The sequence below is a fragment of the Haliotis cracherodii genome, unplaced genomic scaffold (genome assembly GCF_022045235.1).
Source record: "Haliotis cracherodii isolate W230 unplaced genomic scaffold, xgHalCrac1.p SCAF_4, whole genome shotgun sequence".
Lineage (NCBI taxonomy): Eukaryota > Metazoa > Mollusca > Gastropoda > Lepetellida > Haliotidae > Haliotis > Haliotis cracherodii.
In genome coordinates this window covers 72,914,581-72,941,297 of record NW_027266297.1, presented here as the reverse complement: position 1 = coordinate 72,941,297, position 26,717 = coordinate 72,914,581, and the positions used below count along the sequence as shown (strand labels likewise).

The 26,717-nt window shown below is 37.7% G+C and overlaps 1 protein-coding gene across 6 annotated transcripts in view; it reads right to left on the bottom strand.

The window, feature by feature from the left end:
• Window positions 1-26,717, bottom strand: part of LOC139480199 (ras-related protein Rab-3) — a 73,506-nt gene that overhangs the window by 7,833 nt on the left and 38,956 nt on the right. For all 6 annotated transcript variants that reach the window (XM_071263232.1, XM_071263226.1, XM_071263228.1 and 3 more), the window contains 2 exons: window positions 15,452-15,676; window positions 1,476-1,594 (listed from right to left, as the gene is read on the bottom strand). In XM_071263232.1, coding sequence (XP_071119333.1) covers window positions 1,476-1,594; window positions 15,452-15,676 — 344 coding nt within the window. The remainder of the gene's footprint in view (window positions 1-1,475; window positions 1,595-15,451; window positions 15,677-26,717) is intronic.

Sequence of the window (26,717 nt, the reverse complement as noted above, 5' to 3'; positions counted from 1 at the left end):
TATATCCCAAACCAATAGGAAAAGTCAAATTGTCCTTTAAATAAATATGAAATAATTTCTTCAGCTGACAAGATTATGATGGAAAGACAATAAAACAAAACAGAAATCTACAAGATCAACTGAATCATACGAGAGGAATATATGATGAAAGTGTAGCATGTATTATGACATAGATATTGATATTATACAATAGTAACCAGAATAATGGGGTCACATGGTGATGAAAAGCATGTTTACTTTAGACTCTCACTACATCAACATGTAAATACAACACATACATTAGGGATTCTAGGCTACATCTGTTGTATCTAGACATATAATACTTGTATCAATATGTGTCCAGTGCATAAAGAACAAACCAATTCTCAAAATCCACAACTTGTCTCATTAAATGAAATAGCATACTTGAATTACTTAGATGAATGAGACCAGTATTGTACCAACACGATCAAAATGTTAAATACAATTACAACTAATTACTACTGTTCTGGCAAAAATTTGCACAATAATCAGAAATGGATATCATTTGTCATTGATATGATCATAATAAAGGCAATTTTCTCCATTCCTATTTCAGCTAATGGAAGATGGACAAGGTTTTTAGTTAGTATTTATCCTGATCTGTTACTCGTTCCCGTCATAGTTCAACATTGTTTACGTCCAGATCAGTTTTACTGAAGAATTGTTCATAATCAAACATGAGTTTACTTGCCAAAGTGTAAGAATCTACATGGAAACATTGCTAAATGCAATAATCCATAATAATGCATTTGTGTTATTGGTTGTTTTGTTGTTGTTTTTTCTTTTATTGTTTATGAAAAGAAGTACCTGCTACATAAAATGGGCTTCTGTCCAGGGTAGCAGAAAGCCCATGACATATAGCACAACAGAAGTTGTTATTCAAAAAGTTGCACGTCTTCTTGTGAGCCAACTTGCCAAAGTGTCTGGAAGATTGGACCGAATTTATTTCATTCAGAGAGATTTTTCTGTGTACCACTACTTGATAGCATCAACAACAAATGATACCTTTTCAACCATAATATCCAAGAGAAGATTCATTTCATTTCCATTTTGTATCGATTTTAAGGGAAATAGATCTGTAGTACAGACGTTTTGTTAAGAACATCCCAATGATTTAGAAGCCGAACATGATTGTAATTATGTAACTGACCATTGGGGATTTGAGTCTTGGTTTGACTGATATTGATCAACGTGGATTGCTGGAACACAATTACCCTGTCTGGTATGATATAGCTGTTAGACAGCCACCTACATTATAGTCTGTATCCAACATATCAGTAACCGTCTGCAACATTGGACAGCTAAGCCTGAGTCAAGTACGATCAGCTAATAATTATCCATATTTATGATTTAAATCTACCAATGATAGTGTCAGCCTCATAGGCCTTCAGGTTCTGGCACAGACTGCATAGCTGGCATGACATGGACATCATCAGTACAGTGTAAGTACTCACCAATCTTGTACTGCATTGAAGGACTCTTCATTGGTGACATCATACATGAGTATAAATCCCATAGCACCACGGTAATAAGCTGTTGTTATTGTTCTATATCTCTCCTGACCTGCTGTGTCCTGGAATACAAAGAATGTATGTTAAAAACAATGAAATATATATATAACAAATGGTTAAAATTTGTCAGTGATCAGGTCACTAACTCTGTGGCAGCTACAAAGTATAGGACATATCTACCCTGTATATTCATTATTCATATCTGTCAATGTGGGCACACTTGAGAAACAGTTATTAACATTCAAATACTAAGTTTTAAACAATTTATAAAAGTTTTAAAGACAATGCTTCTTTCAATATTTTCCTGTGGGAACCGGGTGCAGAAAGACCCCAATCCTTGACACAAGTGCCAACTGAACTGTCTGAGCTGGCTGACTGTGTGTCATCGAAACCTGGTGGCGTTGATCTTTCCCTGTCCCAGACTTGATCATATACAGTTTTGCTTGTTTGTTGTTTAACGCCACACTCAGCAATATTCCAGCTACATGACAGTGGACTGTAAATAACTGAGTCTGAACCATCAAGTCTATGCAATTGGGATACAATGACATACATCAACCAAGTCTTATCACCCTATTCCCTTAGTTGTCTCATAAGACCATCTTAGGTTGCTGAAGAACAATGCTAACCCAGATCTTTTCTGGAGGATCGTATACCCGGTACAAGCTACCATAATATATCTGCAACAATGCTGACTATGAGTATGACATTAAGAAACAGTCGGTCCTAAAATGTTTATTAACAACATTTCTTAAGTAGTTTCTGCATTCAAACCAATAAAAGGTTTTGACAATGTATTGTGATGTATAAGCTAACATGTAAATATCAACACTTCAGTCAGTTTTTTCCAAGTTTCAGCACCATAGTCAGCATGTGCCGACTTTGTACAAAAACCTTTCCACTTAATACAGGACAGCACACTCAACTATTACAGGCAAGAATCAATTCTATTCTAAGTGGTAAACAATTCTATTAGACCAAGGACAAAACTAATGTGTCTTGTAGCATTGTCAAAACTGCAAGTGTGAAATATTTTGACTTCTTTCGGTGTCTTGCAAGAACCTAATGGTGTAAAAAATGGCTCATGAAGAAAGCAAAATGTTTGTTTGCCTGAAAGGAAATAGCTGACAATGTCTTATGTCCTGACAAGGGGCAGCTCAAACTAGCACTTCACTCACACTCCACTTAAAAGATCTGAGTTGAAATTGATTTTCTGGTCTTCCATTACTATTTCCTGTTTAATACTACCAGAAATTCAATCACCATCTCCATGACCGCTAGAAACATTAACAAATGCTTTAGATGATCTATATCATCATTTCATATCGGAAGAAAGTAAACACACAAGTAAAAAACTTCATAAATGATAAATGAGTCACTCACTCGCCTGAATAGTATTATCATTCTCAAACTATTTGAAGCAATATATCATAATTTTACAATTCAGAATCTGAAACATATATCATCCTATTCATGGATTTGGGATGGATTAATCATTTGAATTCCAAACCTCCACTACTAGGTCACTGATGGTTACCAATAATGTGTTGTTTGTAAAAGCCAGTTAGAAATATTCCAGCAATGTCCCATTAGCCTGTAAAGAATCATGTCTAGACCAGAAAACCAATGACTGACATTAGAAGTAATGTGTTATAATGACCAACCCACTGAACTTGACCACCCGATACATTTTACAACAAGCATTGGCTACTCGGAATCAATTCTAGCCTGTAATGCCCGCTGGAATGGTAATCAATACTCATCTCTGACAGTATAGAAGAGCATATACATAAATATTCAGTTACACAGTTACACGTACAAAAATTGTGCTGTGTCAGCAGTTTCTAGTTTCTTTGGATTATTTGACTGAAGAGTATCGAGTTGTAGTTTCAGAAAGTCAGCTAAGTTCCTGCTTAACCTGCTCTTTAAGATGGCTGTTCAAATCTCCAATCAACCTTTGGATTACAAACTTGAAAATTAGGATGAAACATCATTGTGCTTTATATATAAATATCTATTTGCATAATTAAGAATGTGGCATTGCGCTAATGAACTATATCTCAGAGAATTTTCCCAGATTTCTTCAGTACAAAGATGGATCACCCCTGCACACTGATTAATTTCATACACGAACATAACACATCTGGATTCTTGTACAAAGCACTGGCTAGCAATTGTTATGGAATCCCCACTAGGATCAGAGAGAATCATTTATACCTCTAATAGCATCACAGGAATGCTTAGCTCCATGTGTGAATTATTAAACAGACAATGATACATCCACAGCTTTCAAGATAGATAGCAATGCATGAGACATTAATCTGTTTGCATGAGGCGAACTTTCTTCCAATCTATATTACCTAAATGTATGTACATATGTGCTAAGGCCACTACAAACTGATTACTTGCTTATCATAATTTGTTTGTTTGTTGTCAATACCACACTCAGCTCAATGCAAGCCATATGATGTTGATCAGTTTATAATCAAGTCTGGACGATGGCACACAGGCACAGAGCTTGACCAACTAATCCATTAAGTTGCCCCTAACAGCATGCATAGGTTGCTGGGCAACAAGTTTAACCAGAATCTCCTCAGGATGTTGTTATTATTATCAGAGTGTGAGTGAGTGAGTTGGGTTTAACGCCGCTTTTAACATTATTCCAGTTATATCACGGCGTGTCAGCTTAATGTGGGAGGAAAGCCCGAAGTGATGCAGGTCTCAGACGTTTACCACTTCGGTGAAACCCACGAGCACGGGTATGGTGCTGACAAACCTAGAAACATAATCGGGGTGAACCGGGATTCGAACCCACAATCAAAGGTTTCTGCCGTGTCCAAGGGACGTAACTCTGTACAGCGAATCGCGGTGCCTCAGACGACTGGGCCACCCGTGCCCCCTATTATTATCAGTACCAGGCTTCTTAACAGAAAGAGGACCAGATGTTATATTTTGTTTGTTTGTTGTTTAACGCTGCACTCAGCAATATTCCAGCTATATGATGGCGGTCTGTAAATAACTGAGTCTGTACCAGACAATCCAGTGACTGACATCATGAGCATCGATCCACGCAATTGGGATACGATGACATGCATCAACCAAGTCAGCGAGTCTGACCACCCGATCCCCTTTTTCGCTTTTTACGGCAAGCATGGGTTGCAGAAGACCTATTTTACCCCTGATCTTCACGGGTCCCAGATGTTATAAATGACTGGTGAGAATAGCATCAATTAACATTACCAAAAATGTCTAGATAACAATGACTTGGCTCTATCATACTACTGTCATACTTATTAAATGTATTGGATGTGGTATTGGGGACAGTCCACTTATACCAGTATATGTCATGCTGTCTTTATGTAAACAATCAAGGTTGTATTTATTCAAAGAAATATAGACCCCATGATATTCCAAAAAAGAAGTAAGCTCCAGCTGCCTATGCTTTAAAGAGGGACTAAAATGGACAATGGGAAAGGACAATGATGGGGATATTGATAATACCTGTCCAGCTCCCCATTTGGATGGAATCAGACATTTGTAGCGTATGATGAAAAAGTAACATAATTCATCTGGCATCTGGAAAATTCAAACAGCAATTCTATACCACGTCTTCCAAATGTCAGTTTGTGTAAAGCACTGTGTCATGTAAATAAATATTTCACTGGATAGTCAACAATTTCCACAATTTTATTCCAGGTGATATTTTACATGTGCTCTCATCCGTCCCCTGCATAATCGGCATCCAAAGACAGATTATTCCAGCAATGCGTGCAAGTGAGATCTCATCGACTTGTAATCTGTACTGGTGTCATCATTTGTGTTATCAGTCTGCTTGACTGACTTTCTGGACTGACAACGCCTTCAGTCCTTCTCACATACCGGTAACCTCTGCCTTATTTACACGGACATCAACGTGTCATCTACATCAATGCAAGACGCTTACTGGGTATTAGATAGTGATTTGGACACAGACAGGGTGCAATTTCCTGAAATGGCTACCTTTAACCTTTTGCCGCATATTGTCAGCAGACAAGCAGCATTGTGAAAGAATTCTGCAATTTTTTACTTCACGATGTTAATGAATAACCATAGCAAAACTTTATACCAGAATTATGAAATGAATTCCATTTTGTTCTGCATAAAAAAATGCACAATTCCTATTATTGATTCAAAGAGATGGTATTATTGAGCATGGAATACCATGCTACAGTTGGGATTTCCCCCAGAAAACTGTCATTCATTACTTCCTTGCTTGATGGAAACACTAACCTAAATCTGACCCCGATACAGATAACACATGATGATAATGGAAGAAATTCTGTCTTTAATCAAAATGGAAAAGTCTGTCGGAAGTTAACATATGTAGGAATTGATACTAGGTCGGCCAATGGTATTGCTTCTGTCACATTATCAGTACACAAAATCATAACTTTAAGACATTATCACCCGATACACCCAAGTAAAACAAAATTGAAATTCCAGAGAATGCCCTAGCTTCTTCGACAAGGAACTACAGATGATATTGAAGTGTTGCCTGGAGGAGACATGGCACAGACAAAAGAAGGTCAATCTAATACTTTGTCTGTATCCATCACTCAACACCTCAGATGAGTCTGTTAGCAGAAAGGCTGGGAGGCTAGACTAATTGACTTCTGGACACTCTGCACAGTCGGTGGTCAATATCAGGCTGAGGGTCACTGCAGGCCCTGTGGACCTTGGACTAGGATGGCATCCAAAGCAGAATCAAGCCACAAATTTCCTATGTTGTGGAATGATGCCAATTAGGCATTCTCTGGTGCAAGTGATGCCAAATTTAGCATATGTTGCAACTCGAGAAATTACATGAACATTTGCAAATAATAGTAACTTAAAGGTCAATATAATCCTAATACATTACTTACTTGAATTAACTTGCAAACAGTTATCCTTGAAAAAGTATAAACTAAGGACTCAATATAAGGAAATTATTAACTTGGTTCATGCTAGTTCTTCTTGTAACACTTCCAGTACAACAGAATAGCTGATTTGGAGTCTACTGTGTCTTAATTATTGATCATGTATTTATTCATGTAAACAAACTACACCATCTATAACACTGCACCATCTATTTCGAAATGTTTTAAACGATTTGCATTAAACCAGCAGCAACCAAGTAAGCAACCGTCTTTGCTTATCACAACATTACAACTCAAACCTCATTTTGTCCTTAAAGCTTTAACTGAGTTTAGTTGGGTTGAAGATTGGCCATACAGACATTCACAGTCTGTACCAACAACGTTTGAGTATACTAGCAAGAATATGGCTCTGAGCTTCATTTCAGCAGAATTAAGTGTTCCTACATGGACTATTTTTAGCTGAGCTTAATGCAATGCACTAGAATGCACAGGATTTTACACCACTCAGGCAAAGGACTAGTGGCTAGAATCACAGACTACATATATTAAAGATTTTGAATACTTATATATGAACAAATTGGTAGCTTCTGGCCTTTGCCTCTCAATATACTAGTGTATGTATACAATATGAAACTACTCTCACTTCACTGAAATATTTGCATGTCTCCACCTGTATCGATACCCTCCTCCTCGCCCCACCCACCTATACTCTCCAGCCCATACAACAGCTCCTTGTCCAAAAGGATCCCTCAAAGCAAATCAACATGATCAATCTAGTCATCTCCTGCTGAATCCAGGCAATTGATTTTATAATTGTATCACCATGGATACCACATGTCTTTCACCGCGATGCTTGACAAATCAGACTTTCCCTAAAATACCTGTAAGTATTTATCTAGATGATGACTTCTCAGGCTTGTCAATCCAGGTCAAACACTGTTTTGCCAACAAAAGAAATCTGTGTACTTCTTAATGTTTACTTTAGGCTCATGGCAAGCAGTCACTGTCATAATGCGTGTTAATCTTTATTGATTTACACAGCACAGCTCTAATTTCAACTTGATATTTCTAACATGCCAGAATGACATATTTTAGAATGGTTACTGAGAATGTCAGTGATTAGCCCTGGTAACATCCTATATCAAGTAAGGCAGCGGTAGAAACTAATAATTTTAGTCCACTAGTCCTTAAAATGATAACATACAGCAAAACCCTTAAAACTGGCAAATTTCTACTAGTCCTTATGATACTTTAATCATTGGGCACTTCGGCAAGGACTACAGGAATAGTACCAATTTCTAACACTGTGAGGCTTAACATGTATTATAGCTAAAATGGCTAGAATTATCAATTAAACGCCCGCATGTTATCAGAAATGAGCGGGCCACCGTAACTTGATAATGCCCTCATATTACTTGACGACAGGCCATTATCACGCCCGTTGTTAGGTGACGTCATAGGATAGGGATAGGTGACGTCACGTTCAATAGTGACGTAATCTGGTTTGTCCTTTGACGTTTCCATATTTGTGAAAGTGGGTCGGTGACATTCCTGTTGATTGCAGTAAATGTTTCAAAACCGATATTGTTGTTTCTTTTTATTTAATAACAAATACCATCGATTTTAGCTATAATAACGGTAACGCTATTTTTCAAGGCATTATCATTTGCAGAAGCCCTCGGTCTTTTCAACTGTCCTCCTTCGTCGGGTAGTTAATGGAAGACCTCGGGCTTCTGCAAATGATAATGCCCTGAAAAATAGCGTTACCCTTATATTGTAAAGTCATAAACAGGGAGAATGTCTTGAAAATGTCCTTAAACTGTTGAAAAAATGTTTTTTACACAAAACCTTTTAACCAGTCAATTTTAAAACTGGCGTCAGATGTTGTTTGAATTCTAAATTGAAAGAGATAACAATCTATTTCTCATCAGATCTCTTTAACATTTTTAACACAAGCACTTAATCTACAATGCTCTCCAGAGCCCCCTGAACGCCTGGCTGACACTGAACTAACACTCACATCAATACTTGGCATTCAGGGTTGTATCACCGTCCCAGGAGAGCCATTCATCTCGAGGACAGTCACTGAAATGTTCTCCTGTACGCCTGGACACAATGGAATTATCATGTGCACTTGTTCTAGTGTACTCAGGAACATACAATACCAGAGACTTCCACAAGCGAAACCATCATGTGTACTTGTTCACCTTAGAGTATACCTACTGGTCTCTACATTGATTGCATTGATCAGTTGACAGTTATTTAAATCACATTGTCTTGCTTCTAAAAAATTAGAATCTGGTTTTAGATATAGATCTCATGTTGTAGGTGTGAACTAACTGCTAACTAGTAAATAAATATGTTTTGTCTCCGCCTTTCTGGATACATTATTTTTAAATGCTTTTTAAACCTTTGAGTAAAAACTTGTTTTGTTTTCTTGTTCTTTGAGAATATGCCTTGATAGAGCCAGACAATTTAACTGAATGCAAAGTGACCATTACCATTGATGCACAAATGGGGTGAGAGATTCCTCTTGTCTCTCAAAGTGAAAACGGTATTAAACAAATGTGTGCAAACAAAATGTGTCCTACACACTGATGCCCTTGAGTGTCCATCACAGTGATTATTGTTTTATGCCACTTACATCAATATTTCAGCAGTTGACCCAAAATTGACTTCAGAGAATGTAAGATTGTATAATGATCAAACACTTTAACCACTTGGCTCCCACTGCCCCTGATGCCCTTGAAAGACATTGTCTACAAATACACCATGGTTGTCTCGAATCAATTTAAATATTCTTGCTCCTGTCTTGTGACCCAAACTAGAATATATTCTCTGAGAAAAAGTCATGCACTTTTAATGAAAATAGCTACAGTGAATATTTAATGAGGAACCTTTGAATATCGAGCCTTCAGGAAATTATATGACAACATGCAAGTCTCCTGTTGTGGTACTGCACCTTCCAGTTCTCTCTGCTAGCCACCATACTCGTCAGACATGTACAGATAGCAACCAGCTAAAATTAACCAGGCTTGTGAGGTGGCTCAAGGATTGTGAAGAGCTGACAAGATGAAAAACAGTACTTCCGCTTATGATGGAGCATCCTGTCAAGACACTCATGCCACACACTGTTTGCATGGATATGACCCATAAGGACAATTCTATACACCAATGATCGATTCCACAGAATACAAAAACCTATCTGACATATTACATCGGCAGCAATGAACAAAAATTTATCTGGCAATGAACAAGAATTTATGTGATATTCTGAGACATGAAAATCAATAGCTGGAGCCAACTGTATGACTTGAGATTCCTTCATAGGACTGATTGCCCTTATTTAGAAGCAAAGTGTTTGGATGTTTAAACTGGCTCGAGTGGCCTGGATCGTGGTTAGACTATGGTGAGATACATGTCAGCAATTACTTGTAGTGGAATCGTTGGTTGAGAAGATAACCAATCAGAAGAGTTAAGCCAAGCAGCAGACGTCAACTCACCATCATCTCACTAACATCATTAGGGAATCTGTTTGTAGCAGACACAAGTAGATGTGGTGTTGAAGTTCCCGGGTGAAGTATTTCATATCAAAATGGGCCAACTCTGCTATCTTCTTGTATTTGACAAAAAAGATTGACGCCAGGTGCAAGATCAATGACATCAATATAGTCAAACTTATTAGCCATGGAAAATGCAACACAGATTAGAGGTTTACACTAATAATAAAATTCAAAAGTTGTCTCAACATAGAGATCAAGTAATCATCCTGTGTTGTTGAAAATATACATTTACACTAGGGATTCACCTAATCACTGAAGTCCTTTGATTTTCAACCAAATTAAAATTTATATAACCATACAATTTCGAGCAATCAACATCCATTCATAAAAAAAATGTGCACAGAGTAAAAGTGATAATCTAAGTTGGAGTTCAGTAATAGCCTTTTCCTTTACTCTAAATATGGCTTCCTCGTGTTTCATCCTCTCAGTTCTGTGAAGGCAGATCGATATCTCATCTCGCCATGTAGAGCAACACATAAGAGGTATTATACCCTGACCAGACAAATATATAAGAACCAGCACTTTCATGTCATATCTGATTTATACTTGGTAAGTGCTCAAAGAACATGGTAACTGATGCATCCTTGTTTCTGACGACTTGAAAATGAGAACTATCGTTATAGGAAGTCCATAGATATGAAATTATATTCTTCATACAACATGACATATCTGATTGGTGGTCCCCCTTCCAAGTGATACCCATATTCAGCAGCCATTGTGTGCAGAAAATCTCCTCTTTAGTCTCTTCTCATGGCACATTTGGGGGTATTTGGAATATTTTCTTCCCCAGAATGACATTAGATAATGAGTTGACTACATCACTGAATAATGCTATATTACAAAATGTACCCAAAATGAATATTCTGAATGAAAACACAATTTTGTCCTCAGATAGATTCAGCAGTTAGATTTTTTAATGCTCTGCTCGTCAGAAGTCATGACAACTCTCTGTGTAAGAGTCTTTCAGTAACATGTCCAGTAAAAACTTTCGCAATGCGAATCCTATGTCACTTTCAGTCCAGTGATAAAGTGTGTGCTATAGACTGTTAATTTCATTTCCCTGTCATGATCAAGATCTGCTTCCCTGCTGCAAGAACCAGGTTGTCATGCAGGAGTGTGCTCGGTGGTGTATCTTGCCAGGCAGACATTGATGTGCCTCTCCCCACCATTCCCACACAGGCAGACAGAATCAATACACAGCTCCCTCCACTGCCATATCAAGTTTGGATGATTTATCACTCGATTGTCATATAGGTTTTAATACCGTTAGCCTTCATTCAAAAGTTGGCCTTTCGGTTTTATGCACGCACTCATCAGTAATCTTGCCTCAGAGTCATAAGCAAAGAAGCAACATGGATGTGAATAACTTAGGTTTAGCTTTCTTTACGAATCACCATGATAAAAAGTTAGATTGTCTACCTCACAAGAAAGCAGGATTTTAAAACTAAATATGAAAATGAATAGTCCTTGTAAATGTTTCACGGAACAGAAAATACATTTAGGGGATTTTAGATTAGAATACCATATTGGGCCACTAATTTCTAACAGTGATCATGGGAAAATCTAGTAGAAGACGCAACATAACACACCAGAAAGACAAGCAGAATACTAATTTTTACTAAGCCTGGGCCCCATTCCACAATCATAGTGCTAAGATGATCGTAACTCCCATATTTCAACATAGGCGTACGACAGTTGTCGTGTTAAGATGATCATAACTCCCATACTTTAACATAGGCGTACGACAGTTGTAGTGTTAAGATCGCTTTATGGAACAGGGCCTGGGTAGACCAGCAGAAGGTCAATAATAACTAGCTAGGAATGACTAGTCAAATGTACCTATTCCTAACCAGGCAACATAAATAGACCATACAGTATTACTAATCAGGAAAGACTCATGACTAACCTAACAAGGAGACTTGGTGAGAAATTAAGTGTCTAACTCTGAATCATTTCCCACCATGTTCTTCTCACAGACAAGGACTGATTCAATATGAACAGAATTCACATGGTTAATATTGTGTCTTGAACAAAATTATTCAACAGTGACACTAAACAAGCACGGAAAACAAGTCTCATGACATAAACAAGACTGCAACAAAGAAACAAAAGTTGCAACCCCATTGCAACATCTACAAACAAGACATTCTTTCTGCAGACTCTTCTAAGTGAACACGAAGACCTACATTTCCGATCATGCTTCAGTGATATAAACTAAGGTTAAAAAACATGACAGTTATTGACAAAGAGAGACTCAATTGTCTCTATGGTATTTGATAGTAACTGATCTTGTTTTCAGTTAACACAATTATCTACAACTTCCATTACACATGATCCAGCCTATCATAAACAAGTCTACAACACTGGATGAGAAAGAACCAACATTGATTTCATTAACTGAGTATAAATGACAAAGGTGGCCATGTTGCCATGCCAACTCAATTATGGTACTAATTCGTGTTACCGAGCACTGTTGTTGTAATGTATCCATTAATAAGACACTTAATCATCTCATTTGGAGCTAGAAGATTTGCCACTATGGATTACGATCTGAATGCTACAAATACATGTCAAGAAATTCTCCCAATCAATATACACGCTGCAATATAATACAATTTCCTGACCATGTTAGCATGTTATATTAGCATTAGCAGCAATGTTTTAGGAAGAGAATATATGGATGTCAACTTCTTTATTATGAGGAACACAACGTTTCGGAGTATATGCTTACTCCTTCATCAGGTGAATGATGCCAGCAATATTTCGATGCCATAAAGCAGATCGTTACCATTATGAAGTCATACACTAACTTTCCTTTATCTAATTCAGCTTATATTCATAATCAAAGATGACATTGGTAATGGCTTGTTATGACACATAGTTTGACAGGAAATGGTGGTGTTTAACTAGAATATAATGGTGAAGACAAAAGTATGTTATCATGCACCTTCAAGCAGCCACAAAATCAGAAGCTGTCCTTCCCTTCCCACTTGTTGAAATCAATATCTCTGAATAACTAGGATTTGGCTGCATTAAAACTAATCAGATTTTACAGAGTTAATTTCTCTTAGTTTAATCTCCTAGTGTACCCTGGAGCTAAAGGCTCATGGTGAGCTGAAATCAATATCTAAACCTTTATTCCACTATCATAGGCATTTAAGTAATGAAAAACTGGTACCTCCACCCACATCATATTCCAGAAACACCCAAGATGAAATATATTGCTTTTACCGTACATGTTCATATATTTATCTTGTATTAAAGATTCCTATTTTAGAAACCTCCTCATATCACATGAATATTACACCATTGACGTCAATGGGCACAGCCAAAGTTATGAATACTGCATCGATTTAATGTGCTTATTATTGATTTTGGTGACATCTCTAACATCCCTGACACTAATGACACTAAAAACGGTTGTGATCATCCAGTTAACACATTTAGAATTCTAAACAAAGATCTTACTTACTTCCATTAAAATGTATGACCTCGTCAACATTACATGATGTTACAGAATATTGGACAGGATGACCATCTTACATAAAGAGGCTTTTGAAATTTAAAAGACTAGAATCCCCGCCCTGCCCTGCCTCTGCCCAGCAAACCCCCCACCCTGCCCCCAGCAAACCCCCACCCTGCCCCCAACTAACCCCCTCCCTGCCCCCTATCTGCCCACATCCTCGGCTGATTGGCTCATTTGAAAACCTTAAAAATCCTTCTATAACGTGAATCATCGTCCCTATTTTCAAAGGGTACTGGGGATCTATTTCTGCTCATAATAACCATTGGATCTATTTGTCACTGACAATCTTTCCAAAAATATATCTTTAGTCTCACAGAATCTTCTGGGCAAAGATTGGTTCCAAAAATGATTCCACTTATTCTATTTCCTCCTTTTGCGAGAATTGGAAAGATCTAGTTCATGATTACAATAAACCTGTAACGGCTTGTAGTATTCCCCAGTGTATGTGGCTAGGCCAGATGCTACTAACCACGTTTACTGTGTGTGGGAGCATTACACTGATAAAAGTCCTATCCACTGACATTAATCAATACTGAATTAAACTCATAACACACCCTGGTAAGGTTACAGAGACCGTGTCATCAATAATTTAGTGACATGTAGGCACAGAAACTTCAGTAGGAATAGTCAATATCTATCTAAGGAAGAAACAGGAAAATCCATGCATCTACTTTCTGGCATCCATTTCCCTCCACTCTGTTGATCTCAGGTCCACTACCTCACTTGGACAACAAGTAATGTAATGGGAAAAGTCAGGGAGCTGTAAAATACATGACTTCCTTTTCCAATTTGTTGCCCTTAATTTTGGTTGCTGCAGCCACACCCTTTCACAAACTTACACATCTTTTGCCCCATGATCAGATTAGATCAAAAGATGGATGGTGATTCAAAATTTCCATTTCAGAAAACTAAGGACGTGGTGGAACAGAAGCCCTTTTTAGGTCAGTGTAATCTAAAAGTGAGTGGGTAAGTAGAGTTTTACACTGCTTTTAGCACTATTCCAAAAACATCATTGAAGGGACACCCCAAATGGGCTTCACACAATGTACCCATGCGGGGAATCAAACCCAGGCCTGATAATTTTCATACCATATTTTAAGGCTTTCCACAATTCCCCTTCAGTGAGCCAAAACGTATCCAACCTGATCCTTTTAATGCATTAACAGTGATATCGGTCTTGTCCTGAAATAACTGCTCATGATTAAATAGGTCTTGTTTTGAATATACAGTGTAAATATATTTCATCAAACCTAGTGAGTGAGCTGGGTTCATTGTTACCTTGAATAGTATTTCAGTGTTATTCTGATGAAGGTTTTTTAAATGTAGGGAAAAAATCCTCTGTTAGGTTGTAGATATTTACTACAAATATGGTGCTGACAAGCCAAGCAGCCTGGGATTTGAACCTATGAAAAGGGGAAAACAAAGGGATGCACTCCTAAACAGACAACTGGGACCGCCGCATCCAGCCAACTCAGTCAGGTACTATTGATTGTGTTTGTGTGGTGAGGCATGCAACAGTTCAGGGTGCAGTTGTACGAAGCGATCGTAGAACTTAAGTGGTCGTGGCTCCCAAACCTTAACACAGACTTACGACAGTCGTAGTGCTAAGGTTGTTTTGTACAGCAGCACCCAGGAGTATATGAACTCAAATGCTAATAAGCGTTTGATCACTAGCAGCCTGCAAACAGTCTGGTAGATTCATATGAGAACATACATCCCATGCTGCTGAAGCATCAACACAAGTCTTCTTTCACAATCTGTGTCCCTGAGTCCAATATCTGTACGGTTCCCCAACTGGCAGCCATTGTATTATTCTAGATGTCATGGAACTCATTTCCTACAGGTAGGTGTGGAACAGAATGAAGTGTCATGGGTTCCCAGGATGACGTAGACGATGTAATACTCAGTACAAGATTCTACTGTTCTAAAACTTACCCATATTTGTAATTTGACCCTCTTGTCTTGTCTGAATACTGTCTTGACTTTGAAGTCAATTCCGACTGTACTGACAAAGGCAGACGTAAAGGAGTCGTCTGCATATCGGAAGAGGAAGGAGGTTTTTCCAACAGAACTGTTGCCGATGATTAACAATTTAAACATATAATCAAAGTTCTGATCGGCTGCATCTTTCTGCCACTTGGAGTCATTTGCTGAGGCCATCTGAAATTGAAATGTTACACATTAATGACATACTCAGAGTGAATTCAATGGAATAAACCAAGTTTTACACAACAATGATCAGTTGTACAGAGGTCAAGAATGTCATGTGTTAGGCAGTGTGAAAGGGTCATAGTGGCCATGGCATCTGTGTACCCAATTGAAGACCAGGAAAATGCAACTGTTTAAGTTTGAAGGAAACTGCTCTACCGTACCCATCCTCACTGATAACACATCACATCAGCTAATAAACAAAACTAAGAAAGGAACATCCCCTCCCCTCCAAATAACATCTACACGAACCCCATCTTTTCTGTCACTTCTTACAAGAAACTAACATGCTTACAGGCCTATCCTGTGATACAGATGCAGGGAACAGAGTGTAGCCTCAACTCGCACATAACACGACAGAGAATTATTGATGATTCATGTGACAAATGCTAACACCATGCACAGAATCAGTTTCCCACTATGTTATTCTGCGGTCATCCATCTGGGACTCGCCACTATGGTACCTGCTTGACTATTCTACCACCTGATTTATACATGGCCCATATGCCACGTTGTCATTATTCCATAAATACCATTAGCGGCCACTTGTGCACAGCAAGGTTACATGCTTGAAAAGTAGAGAGTGATGTTCGTATCAGCATTCTGAAATTAGCATTTGCTTGTTTGCCTGAAGCAATCCAACTAATCAAAAGAGAGTAAAAATGTGTTATTTTTAACAGAGTACATATTTGTTGTCACTAACTTCACAAATACTGAGGAAAAGGAGCCCTTTTATTTTCTGACGCTAACACATCTGAATATTTAATGTAGTGTTTCTCACAAAACGGTATAAACATGAACAATGCATTAAAATATAACACCAAAAGCCATCAAAGAAATAGAAAATATTAATGAAATGACTAAGATCTGAAGTCTGTTTTGTCACGTATGTATTCTAAATGTCTATTAAATAAAACCTGAACTTGTCACTCAGGCTTACATGTTCATCACAACATCTGCTTGTTTTAGAAATGACCATGTGAAAACACTTTGGAACAGAAAATGATTGCTGGATCATTTGTAAATTGGCTGGAACTTCATACAGAGCTTTGACTGCTATTGCAGCACTGACTTGTGCCCTGCTGCTAGAGGAGGAAATGACACGGCAGGGCTGGCGTCATCACAACCTACCTCCACTATTTCACTACACTTTCCCCTGATGTTGATGTCCTACCATCCCAACAGCACAACAAGTGTCAGTTTATCAATCAACTATGTTTGTTTTAGTCAACAAGTCCTGCTATAGAGGTATTACTTCACATATCTGATTAAGAGAAAACCAATGGAGAACACTAATCAAACTTGATGTACTGTCATCTCATCTTATGTCAACCACAAACCATGATGGGGAACTTAATGCAGCAATTTCTCTTCATAGCCAGAAATGAACTACCTCAAAAACAAAATCAGGAATATAATCTCTTAAATTTAGTAACAGGGTTTGTTTTTAAAATTTGATGTCACATATGTAGTGTGAATGTCTTGAATTCTCTCTGTGCCCACTTTAACCCTATCTAAGTGAAGTCAATGGTAACATCGTTAAGAAAACTGGCAAAGCTCCAAGTCCCGAGCCTGAATGGTCATCAGTCGGTGAGCAAGCTGGGGAAGTAATAATATACGCCTCCACAGACTGCTCTGATCCAAGTGTCTGTACACTACAATCAGCACATTACTCACCAGTCACACTGAAGCATGGACAATAGGGAGGGCTTGGTACAATACCATAGAGATATGATGCACTACAGCATTTTAGTACACTATCTGGATTACAAAGTTGTTAAAAATATTAAGGCAAATTTTTATTTGGTTGAAAACAGAGATAACTAAGATTAGTAACGACAGATGTGAGATCATCCTTTCTTGACATAAACTTAAAGATCACAATCATGGACTAAAATTGTTTACTACTTATAGAATAACCCACGAGGTACAAGTGATTACGGAAAATATGTCACGAGTGAAATTAATGTTTTAAGTTCCGAGCTTTAGCGAGGAACTTAAAACATTAATTTCACGAGTGACATATTTTCCGTAATCACTCGTACCGAGTGGGTTATTCTATTTATTACCCATATTCATATTAAAGACATGTTTCAAGAAAAAAACAATCAACTGTCGCCGATCAAGAATCAGCTGTTTTGTATCAATCCGCGTGTGAAAAAACACTGTCCACTCATTCCAACCGCATTACTCAATTAACGTGTTGTTACGCGTGAAAAATATAGTTCTGTTAAAAAATTGTAAAGATCACATTAGTGCAGTTATATTTCTGTCCGATTTACACAGCGTACATTATCTAGCATTGATAAAGAAGACAGGTTTCCAAAAAGGTTCATCAGGTTTTTCAATCAAAGCTTGTTTTGACAAGATCTCGTCACCGACAGACAGCCCCCGTCGTGCATCGGCAGGTACATGCATTTCACATTGAGAAGAGGAAACACGGAAAACCTGTCAATTTTTTTACGTGTCATTTGACAAAAATGCCAAAACCTATAACAACAACATAGATGTAATGTACAGAAGTCTTGTTTGTTAGAGAAAAGTTACGAAAAGAAGCTAAACTTTGAAAAGTACGATTGCTGTCGCAGTGTCGGAATGAATGACCCGACTTGACCCAGATATGAGACAGCCGAAACCAGGAATGACAAGAGAACCGGTTACAGTTTAATCCGGACAACAAGTTTAATTAACATCGTGTGTGATTTGAGACAAGTGTCACTGATGGGAAACATGTGCATGTGGGATTTCAGGAGGATTTGTCAAACGCGGAGTGGACACAGTCAGATGACGGGAGTTTGTTGATATTTTGATGTGATTCATAATGGTCGAATACCTGTTGATAGACAAATACGGTATCTGGAGATTTGGTGCTAAGCTGTCCGCATTCACGGAGTTCATTTAGTTCAATATCGGACACAGGATCAGCTCGCTGGGGTAAGTTTTCAGCTCGCTGGGGTAAGTTTTCCTTTCCTTGTATTTTTTATTATTTTTGTTTTGATTTCAAAACCTCCGAGTTCAGCAAAGTGCGTCGATTTTGCAACCAGATGCTGGTAATCATGTCGCTAAGGTAACACTCTAGGCTACCCTTGATCTCCTTCAAAGTAGACAGTTCGAATTCTGAACTGTCTGATGTGCATGCCGAAATGATAAATTTGCAAATAATAATGTTGCACCTTTCCTGTGTCATTAACCCTCATAGTCATAATTATGGTCAGCGGACGTCAGTCAGAATGCATACCGCTCAGCGCTGTACTTTGCAGACGTCGCGGTTACGAAAAACGTATACATTGTATAAAAAAGTGTCACGTCCTCATTTCTTCACACAACGTTACAAAATTGTACGAAATAGTGTATCTTTATGATGTTTTCGGAAAGTCTAAATGTCGTTGCAAAATGAATTTGTTTTTATTCTCATGCCATCGTTGAAAGTGTGAGAAGTCATATTTTTCGTGCTTTTCTTACCTTTATACATTTGTGAACTAAGTTCATGTCAACTTGTCAAATTTAGACTTTTTCATTGTGTTTTCATTTTCATTGGCAGTTATCGATGCCATCATCGTCCACAAAGGCAAACCTGTCTATACAAAGTCCGGTTTTTGGATTCGGGTGGTCGAAAAATTCATCACACAGCAAGCCCTCTAACACAGACGCAAACCAGGACTTGGTGGTGATGATCTTGGCGCCCTAGAAACAGTTTCTGGCAACATCAAAAATCTGAATCTTGGAACTTCAATCTGGCCATATGCAGTTTTGACAACAAAGACATTAAATGTGTTCAGAGGTTGAATTATACGAATAACTTTTCATGTCAGTCAGATCTCCGTCCGCTTTAACGAGGTCATTTACTTTGACAGGTCTCAAATGGCCAGCCATGTTTGTTTACAAACGGGGACGTAGTTTTGGTTTTTACTGTAAAATGAAAATCATGTGAAATGAAAGGAAAAATTGATAATGTGAAATCATGTTGTTAATATGAAACTATGTGTCTTGTCTTAAAAATCTCGAATCAGTGAGATTGTAGCACGTAAAACATCTGAAGGGAAAGGCATGGATTTGTGAATGAATGGGATGAGAAAAAAATAGTTCCGTTGTCCAATGAAAATTGATCTTTGTTCCACTGACCAATCAGCTTCGAGAATCACTAATTGCACACTGTGCAAATATCAAAAAGTTATTACACTGCATATTTGAGCCCATATGGGTAATAATATACACTTTTCAACAAGAAATCCTTTGGATTTATTTCCACTTTATATAATAGAGTTAAGTGTTAAGTGTTTTCTGTCAAACCACCAATCTTCCACTCTATGGGCAGATGCTCTATCCACTAGACCACAGAGGCCGTCCAGCATAATAGAAGGCACAGCAGCCAGTTTCAGATGATTTTTCACAAATTCCTTTTTCATTCCTAAAATATCTTAACTTGCCATAAATGACCACAATATTACTAATGCATTATTATGTAGTGTTCACTCTAACAGGAGGGATATTCTGACTAAAATAAATCTGGTGAAATAAAAAATACTTCAATAAAGGCAGTAAATTATTTACTTGTCAATAAAACATGACACATGTTTGAGGTGGCGTGACTTAGTTTATGATGAAGGCCTATTTAGTGTCACCACCTACTAACAGCTTGCATCTTCATCAATAACTTAGGGTAGCTATAACCCCTGCCAAATGTAATAATCTACATAATCAGAACTTGATATTTCATCTGAAGAAAAAAAAGGGGATGGAAATTTCATTTTATGTTCTACACAATAGCAAGTGTTTTAAAAATGGGGAAATACCTCTCACATATAACCCAAATGGTAATCCCTTCAGTGAGTGAGTGAGTTGGGTTTAACACAGCTTTGAACAGTATTCCAGCTATATTCTGGTTAGATAATCCCCACAGATGGGTAGAAACAATCTTTAGTCAGCACATAATGATGCTTTCAAAATCTATGTCAGGTCTTATTGTCAAATTCATGGAAGAAATGTAAAATTGTCATATGACATGCTTGCCGTATCGGGTACTGAGGCTCGTTGACTTGGTCAATGTGTGTCATTGTATCCTAAATGCTAAGATCAATGCTCATGATATCAATCACTGGATTGTCTGGTCCAGACTCAATTATTTACAGACCGGCATCATATAGCTGGAATATTACTGAGTGTGGCTTCAAACAACAAACAAACAAATAAAACATTACTTAATAGCTCTACAGTAACCTATGCTTGTTGTAAGAGGTGATTAAAATGGATCAGGTTATAAGGCCCTGTGACTTGGTTGATTGAGTGTCAGTATACCCTGATGCTGTCGAACATTTATCATATTAACCACTGGATTGTTGGGTCCAGACTCACGTTATTTACAGGCACCTGGGATATAGCTGGAATACTGAAGCGTAAAACAACAAACAAACATAACAGTTCCATTACATTTATGGCTATGCCATAGTAAGATCTATCAATGTACCATAGAAATGAAGCAAGCCACACATGAGATCCACAGAGATCCAAACATAAATAACGCTACAGGTAATGAAAACAAAAATTAATAACACATGGGTGAACAGTATGATCACTGCCTGCTACCATATTCTGTGAGGTCTGTTAAACTGCTCACTAATCCTCATTGTACTTGTCATCCTACGTCATCTTTTGTACATTTGTAAATAATGTATCCAAATACCGAGGAGACGGTGTCCTAAGTTGGATAACATGTTCCTAACCCTTTTCTTTTTGTGAATAAAATATGTTTAAACTAAACTGCATAATGCACAGCTCAGCACCACAATGCCCTGCAGCTCACCTGACTTATGAAGCTATTATCTGGTAACACTTCATCCATATTCTCGTACAAATATCTTTGAGTAAAATTGGTGCAAAGATTCTGGATGTTGAGTGCAAATAGTGATATTATGAAAAACTTGGATCTGATATGGTCATTACATTCACACAAAGTTGAAGTCCTGCGGCCAGGAGTTCTTAAGAATCTAAATTCTAAACCTTTTGTAAAATTGGATTTTTAAAATACTAAAACAAAATACAACCAAATCACACCGAATTTAAACAAGATAAGACATTTTCATGCAGAAAAGCTGCCAAATTTCATCTTTATCAGTCAAGCAGTATCAAATAGGAATTTAAGAGCATGCTGAAATCCCTAAGTTTCACTAAAAGGTTCAGTGTCAGTGTTAACAGGATCATGTACCCTTTTAAGAAGTCTGAAATACAGTAGGTCCATAGATCTAGCCTAGGTAGCCTAAGCAAGGAATAGTCAAATTTGCAAAAGCACTGGCCTGCCGTTGACATTTTGGGGCTGCTTGAACTTGTTTCACTATTTTTTCCTTTTTCGATGGGTGTAGGATGGTAAAACTATCTTCCAGACAGTCTCCCTCAATGTTGCTAGAAAAATTTCGAACTTTTTCTTTCAAAGTCAAGTTTGGTTTCCATGGCTACAACATGCCATTGATCCCCAATGTATGAAGATAATTTGATGAAACATGGTGGCAGGCTTGTGTGCAGTGGCGGACAAAGATATGGTTTTAAAAATATACACCTACTTTGATTATTATTGTCAACGTCGACCTTATCACTTAGATGAAAGCAGCTAATGTTGTAATGGTTGAATCAAGGTCAAAATCAATCTCATTAAAATCAAATCTTGGTTCTTGCTACCGCTAAACAAAAATCTGAGGACATCCCATTACAGGTCACATCAGATCAACCTTTCATCCGAGGAATCAGACGTTGCTTACCAGATTGGGAAAGTGACAGTTGGAAAGTTTTTCGAAAAGGTGAACACGATCCATTCTGAATGATAATTACAGGCTGTACAACTGATTCCGTCAAATCATTGTCTATCTCTCACTTCAATGGAACAAACATTTGAAACAGAAGAGGCATTCCATAACACTTGGGAAGTACTGCCCTACAATCTTGGCCATCTTTTAGATATTCTTTTTGTTCAGTTTTCAAATTTTGAAACGAGAACTTTGTCACTACAGTTTAAAAAGCCTAGTCTTGAATAGAATTTGCCATTTTGAGTAACTTTGTTCCCCTTGAGAAGCGGACTGACAGATGGAAAAACTAAAAGATGTAAGAAAGGACGACGGACGAACTCCTTTCCTATATCCCCTCCCCCTAATTCTTAAAATAAAAATATAAATATTGTTATGAAATTCCACTTATTGCAGAGTGTACTCATGTTTATCTTAATGCAAAAATTAGCCAAACATGGCAATATTGAAGAGTATTCTCCAAGCAAGTCTTGGATATGCCTTTCAAAAGTTGACACGTACATATTAGTACTGCTGCCTATTGATTATATTTCACTTGTTAAAAATATTATGTAAATACAAAACAAATCATCAACTCATTTGAAAAATTCTATCACTTTCATTCTTATGGTATCGCCAATGCATCAGCTTCACTAATAACATAAAACCACAAAATTTGAACAAAAAGTTTACTACACAACAAGATAACACCCTAGGAAAAAAACACTTTGAGAAAATATGGGTTTCAATTAACAAGTCAAGGACAACAGCTGACATGTATGTCAGTGTCGAGAGCGTTAATCAACTTATGCTCTGAAAGTGTGAAGCTTCTGTGAAACCATTACCCTGGGGCATTGCCGTACCAGCTTCCCACTTCAGTGACCCAAGAAATAGACTCATGTCTCAACAACAAGATACTGCCTACTTAAATATCCACACCAGTCCCTGTAGGCCTGATCAAGCTGTAATTCTCTTTTCAGTACAATCACCGTTTATCATGTTATAGTGGTCGTGTTTTATCCTCCTCCTTCCATATCACTGAACTTCCACAGCTGACATTACACCATTAACACACATCCTATTCTAAACTGCACATAAACTTGATATGCATAATATACTGTTCTTAATACATTAAATACCATCCATAAAGAACGCAGATTCATCTGAACGTGATTTATCATCCTTGCCTGAAAGGCAACAAAGAAGCAATTAACCATATGCAGTATTGATGGCGATACTTAAGTGATTGATAAGGTGCTAAATGTTTTCTTGAACGTCTAATTCTTTGAAATTTCCTTTGAAGGAATGTGACCGTGCAGAGCAAGAAAGCCTATCCTCCGTTGGTGTGAAAATGGCAGTCTCTCTAAGCCTGCTTAACAACAGGGCTATGCTTGTGGCCAAGATATAAATAGCCAAATCTGGTATCTTTCAGGCTTCAGTGGCAGACATCTAGTAACAAACTACTGAAATAAAAGGATCAAATGTCCTTGATGTCCAAGATTCAAACACTGACTTATGAGACTGCCTACAAACATTGTTACTTGGCGACCCAAATGGTAGAAAAAGGTTGTTTGATTTTTAAATTTTCCCAATAATACAGTCATGTTACATGCACAACTCCGGACAAAATTGAGGACTAACTGGATTGGACCCCTGAATTGCATTCTTTTTTTCCAAGGCCGACAATTTTTGTTGTTTTTTGTTTTCAAAGTCACAGGGTCACATTTCGCATTCATGTGCAGTCTGTGGGGGTCGCAATGAATCCAAAGCCCTGAATCTTGTAAAATTGTGCTTGGTCTAGGAACCTCAGCTATGATACATGTGATACAACACAAATCTATGAAAAAAATTAGAAGGCCAAGTCCATGATAGTAGATTCCAACCTTTTTGTCACAGGTTGCATATGCAAACCAGATCTCATAAATGACCTGATAGTTCCATAGCCAGTGAAACAAAAGTGTATATTCAGAGAGGGATGAATAAGCTAAAAACAGAAACAGGAAGTAGCTCCCACATCTTTTAAGGAAAATACACCAAACATCATGAAAGTTGTTTGTACTTCTGTCATCATGTTTTCTGGCGTAATGTTATGAGAATACTCAGCTATATTGAAATCATAATTACTTCAACACCATTTATGCCAGCATCTGACATTCCAAATCTACATCATATCTTACTGATACAAGAACAGTCATTATCAGTAAACAGAAACACTGTTGAAACACTGTTGTAACACTGTTCATGCCAGTATCCACTCTACCAAGAGTTGAACCTAGTTTGATTGTGCTTGGTGTAGCAACCTCAGCTAACACTAAATAACATTTAAATCTCCAAATTCATGCTAGTACCAGTAGATTCCAATCTTTTGGTCACAAGTTGCATATGCAAACCAGGACTTCAGAAATGACCTGACAGTGCCTTAGCCAGTGAAACAAAATGGCACCAAGAGTCAAAAACCATTTTCTATTAGTCCCCTCTTTAATAGTACTAAGTAGGTGAGGCAAATATGATCAAAGCTACATTCCTGCAATGGCATCTCAGGACACTGTCCTAGAGCGGAGGATAAGAACATTCAAGCCAAACCTATCAACACAGGCAACCCACCCGCTTCAGCAACACGTCCTGTGCTTCACCTACACGCTTGGATAACATACCTAGGGCTAAGTCATTCAGTGTAACAACACAAGGTGGGCGGCATTTGAAGTCATCATATAAATATGTCAGGCATCTTGAGAACCTCCTTCAAGAGAATGCTCTGTCAGTTGTTGCATCATTAGTCCAGTTTTGGCTCTTGTAATGGAAGACTATTGGGCTACACTTACGCGCAAACTTGGAAGCAACATATTCATCCCTGTTCAGTTGATAGCATTACATGCAGCCTGATGCAGATCATCAGAAGTCTTGACTTTCAAATATCCAACAATGAACACGAATCTGATCGTAGAAGATCCAATATCAGCCACCTCAAAAAATCCACGGTATCCAAGAGAGACAAATTTGTTCACACTTCCCAAGCTGACTTGTTTTCTCAGAAAATGGCAGAAATGGCAGAAATGGCAGAAGAAATGCTCATCTGGCAGCCAGTTGTTGTGAGTGGTGGAACTTTGTTAGATGCCATGGCAACAGACCCTGTTGCTACAAATTCAATCTCCAATGAGCATGGAGAATGTCCCAAAATCTACTTATCTCACAAATTTGGTCATCTGCGATGAAATAGTAGGCAACTCAATAACTGTCTTTGCAGACAGGGTCAATGAGATTGATGACCCAAATCAGCTACACATCAACATGTCAAACAAGCATGTTGATAACAAGCACTTGTATTTTGATTACAAAATACTGAAAATACAAGGTTACCTCAGGTTGAGGTATAACAAGGAAAGGATTAACTGATGACTGCATTGTGGGGCTTCAAATGACTGTATCATGATAAAAAGCATAACTACCCTGAATGTTCTGAAATTTTGGCCTGACAAAACATTTGAAACTAAGATCATCTACAGTCTGCAATCTTAGTGACTAGTAGTCCGGAGTCTATAAAAAAAACCTGTCTAGTAAGCTAAACTCATATTATCAAATATATTAACATACCAGTACATATATAGGGAGATGAAAAACATGCGTCATCACTAGAGTCAAGGCCTACATAATAGGGCAAACATCAAAATACACAACAAAATGTCAAACCATTTAGGTTAGCACAATAGACATGCTCACCTCATACTGAATTAAACACTGATGCATGAATAAATGATTAAATAATGGGCCAAAATGACATTTCTAAAATTGTATTAGTATTTTCTGAGGACATGTCACAAATTCAATATTACTGATTTATGAGAGCACATGAAGGTGAAAGACCACAGTAGGGTCAAAAATCTAAATATTCAATAAAGTGCAACATATGTCATTATTACAGCAAATGAAATATCACAGGGATGAGTACAGATGGCCAGTCCCTTACTCAGAAGCTAACGGAAAACACTATGATCACCTAACTATTGGAACTATAACTCGATATGAAAAATGTCCATCTGCAGGTGTCAGTAGGCATGACAAGGCATGTTAACAGAGCAGCTGAGGTTGCGCTGCTCAGTGGCAACACACGTCTGTACCGACAAATAATTGTTGAGCTTTATTATACTTGCTAGCAGTGCGTCATCTTATGTTAGTTACAATTTTAATGTTTTTATTCATTTCTTCAAGTGTTTATCAAGTTGAGA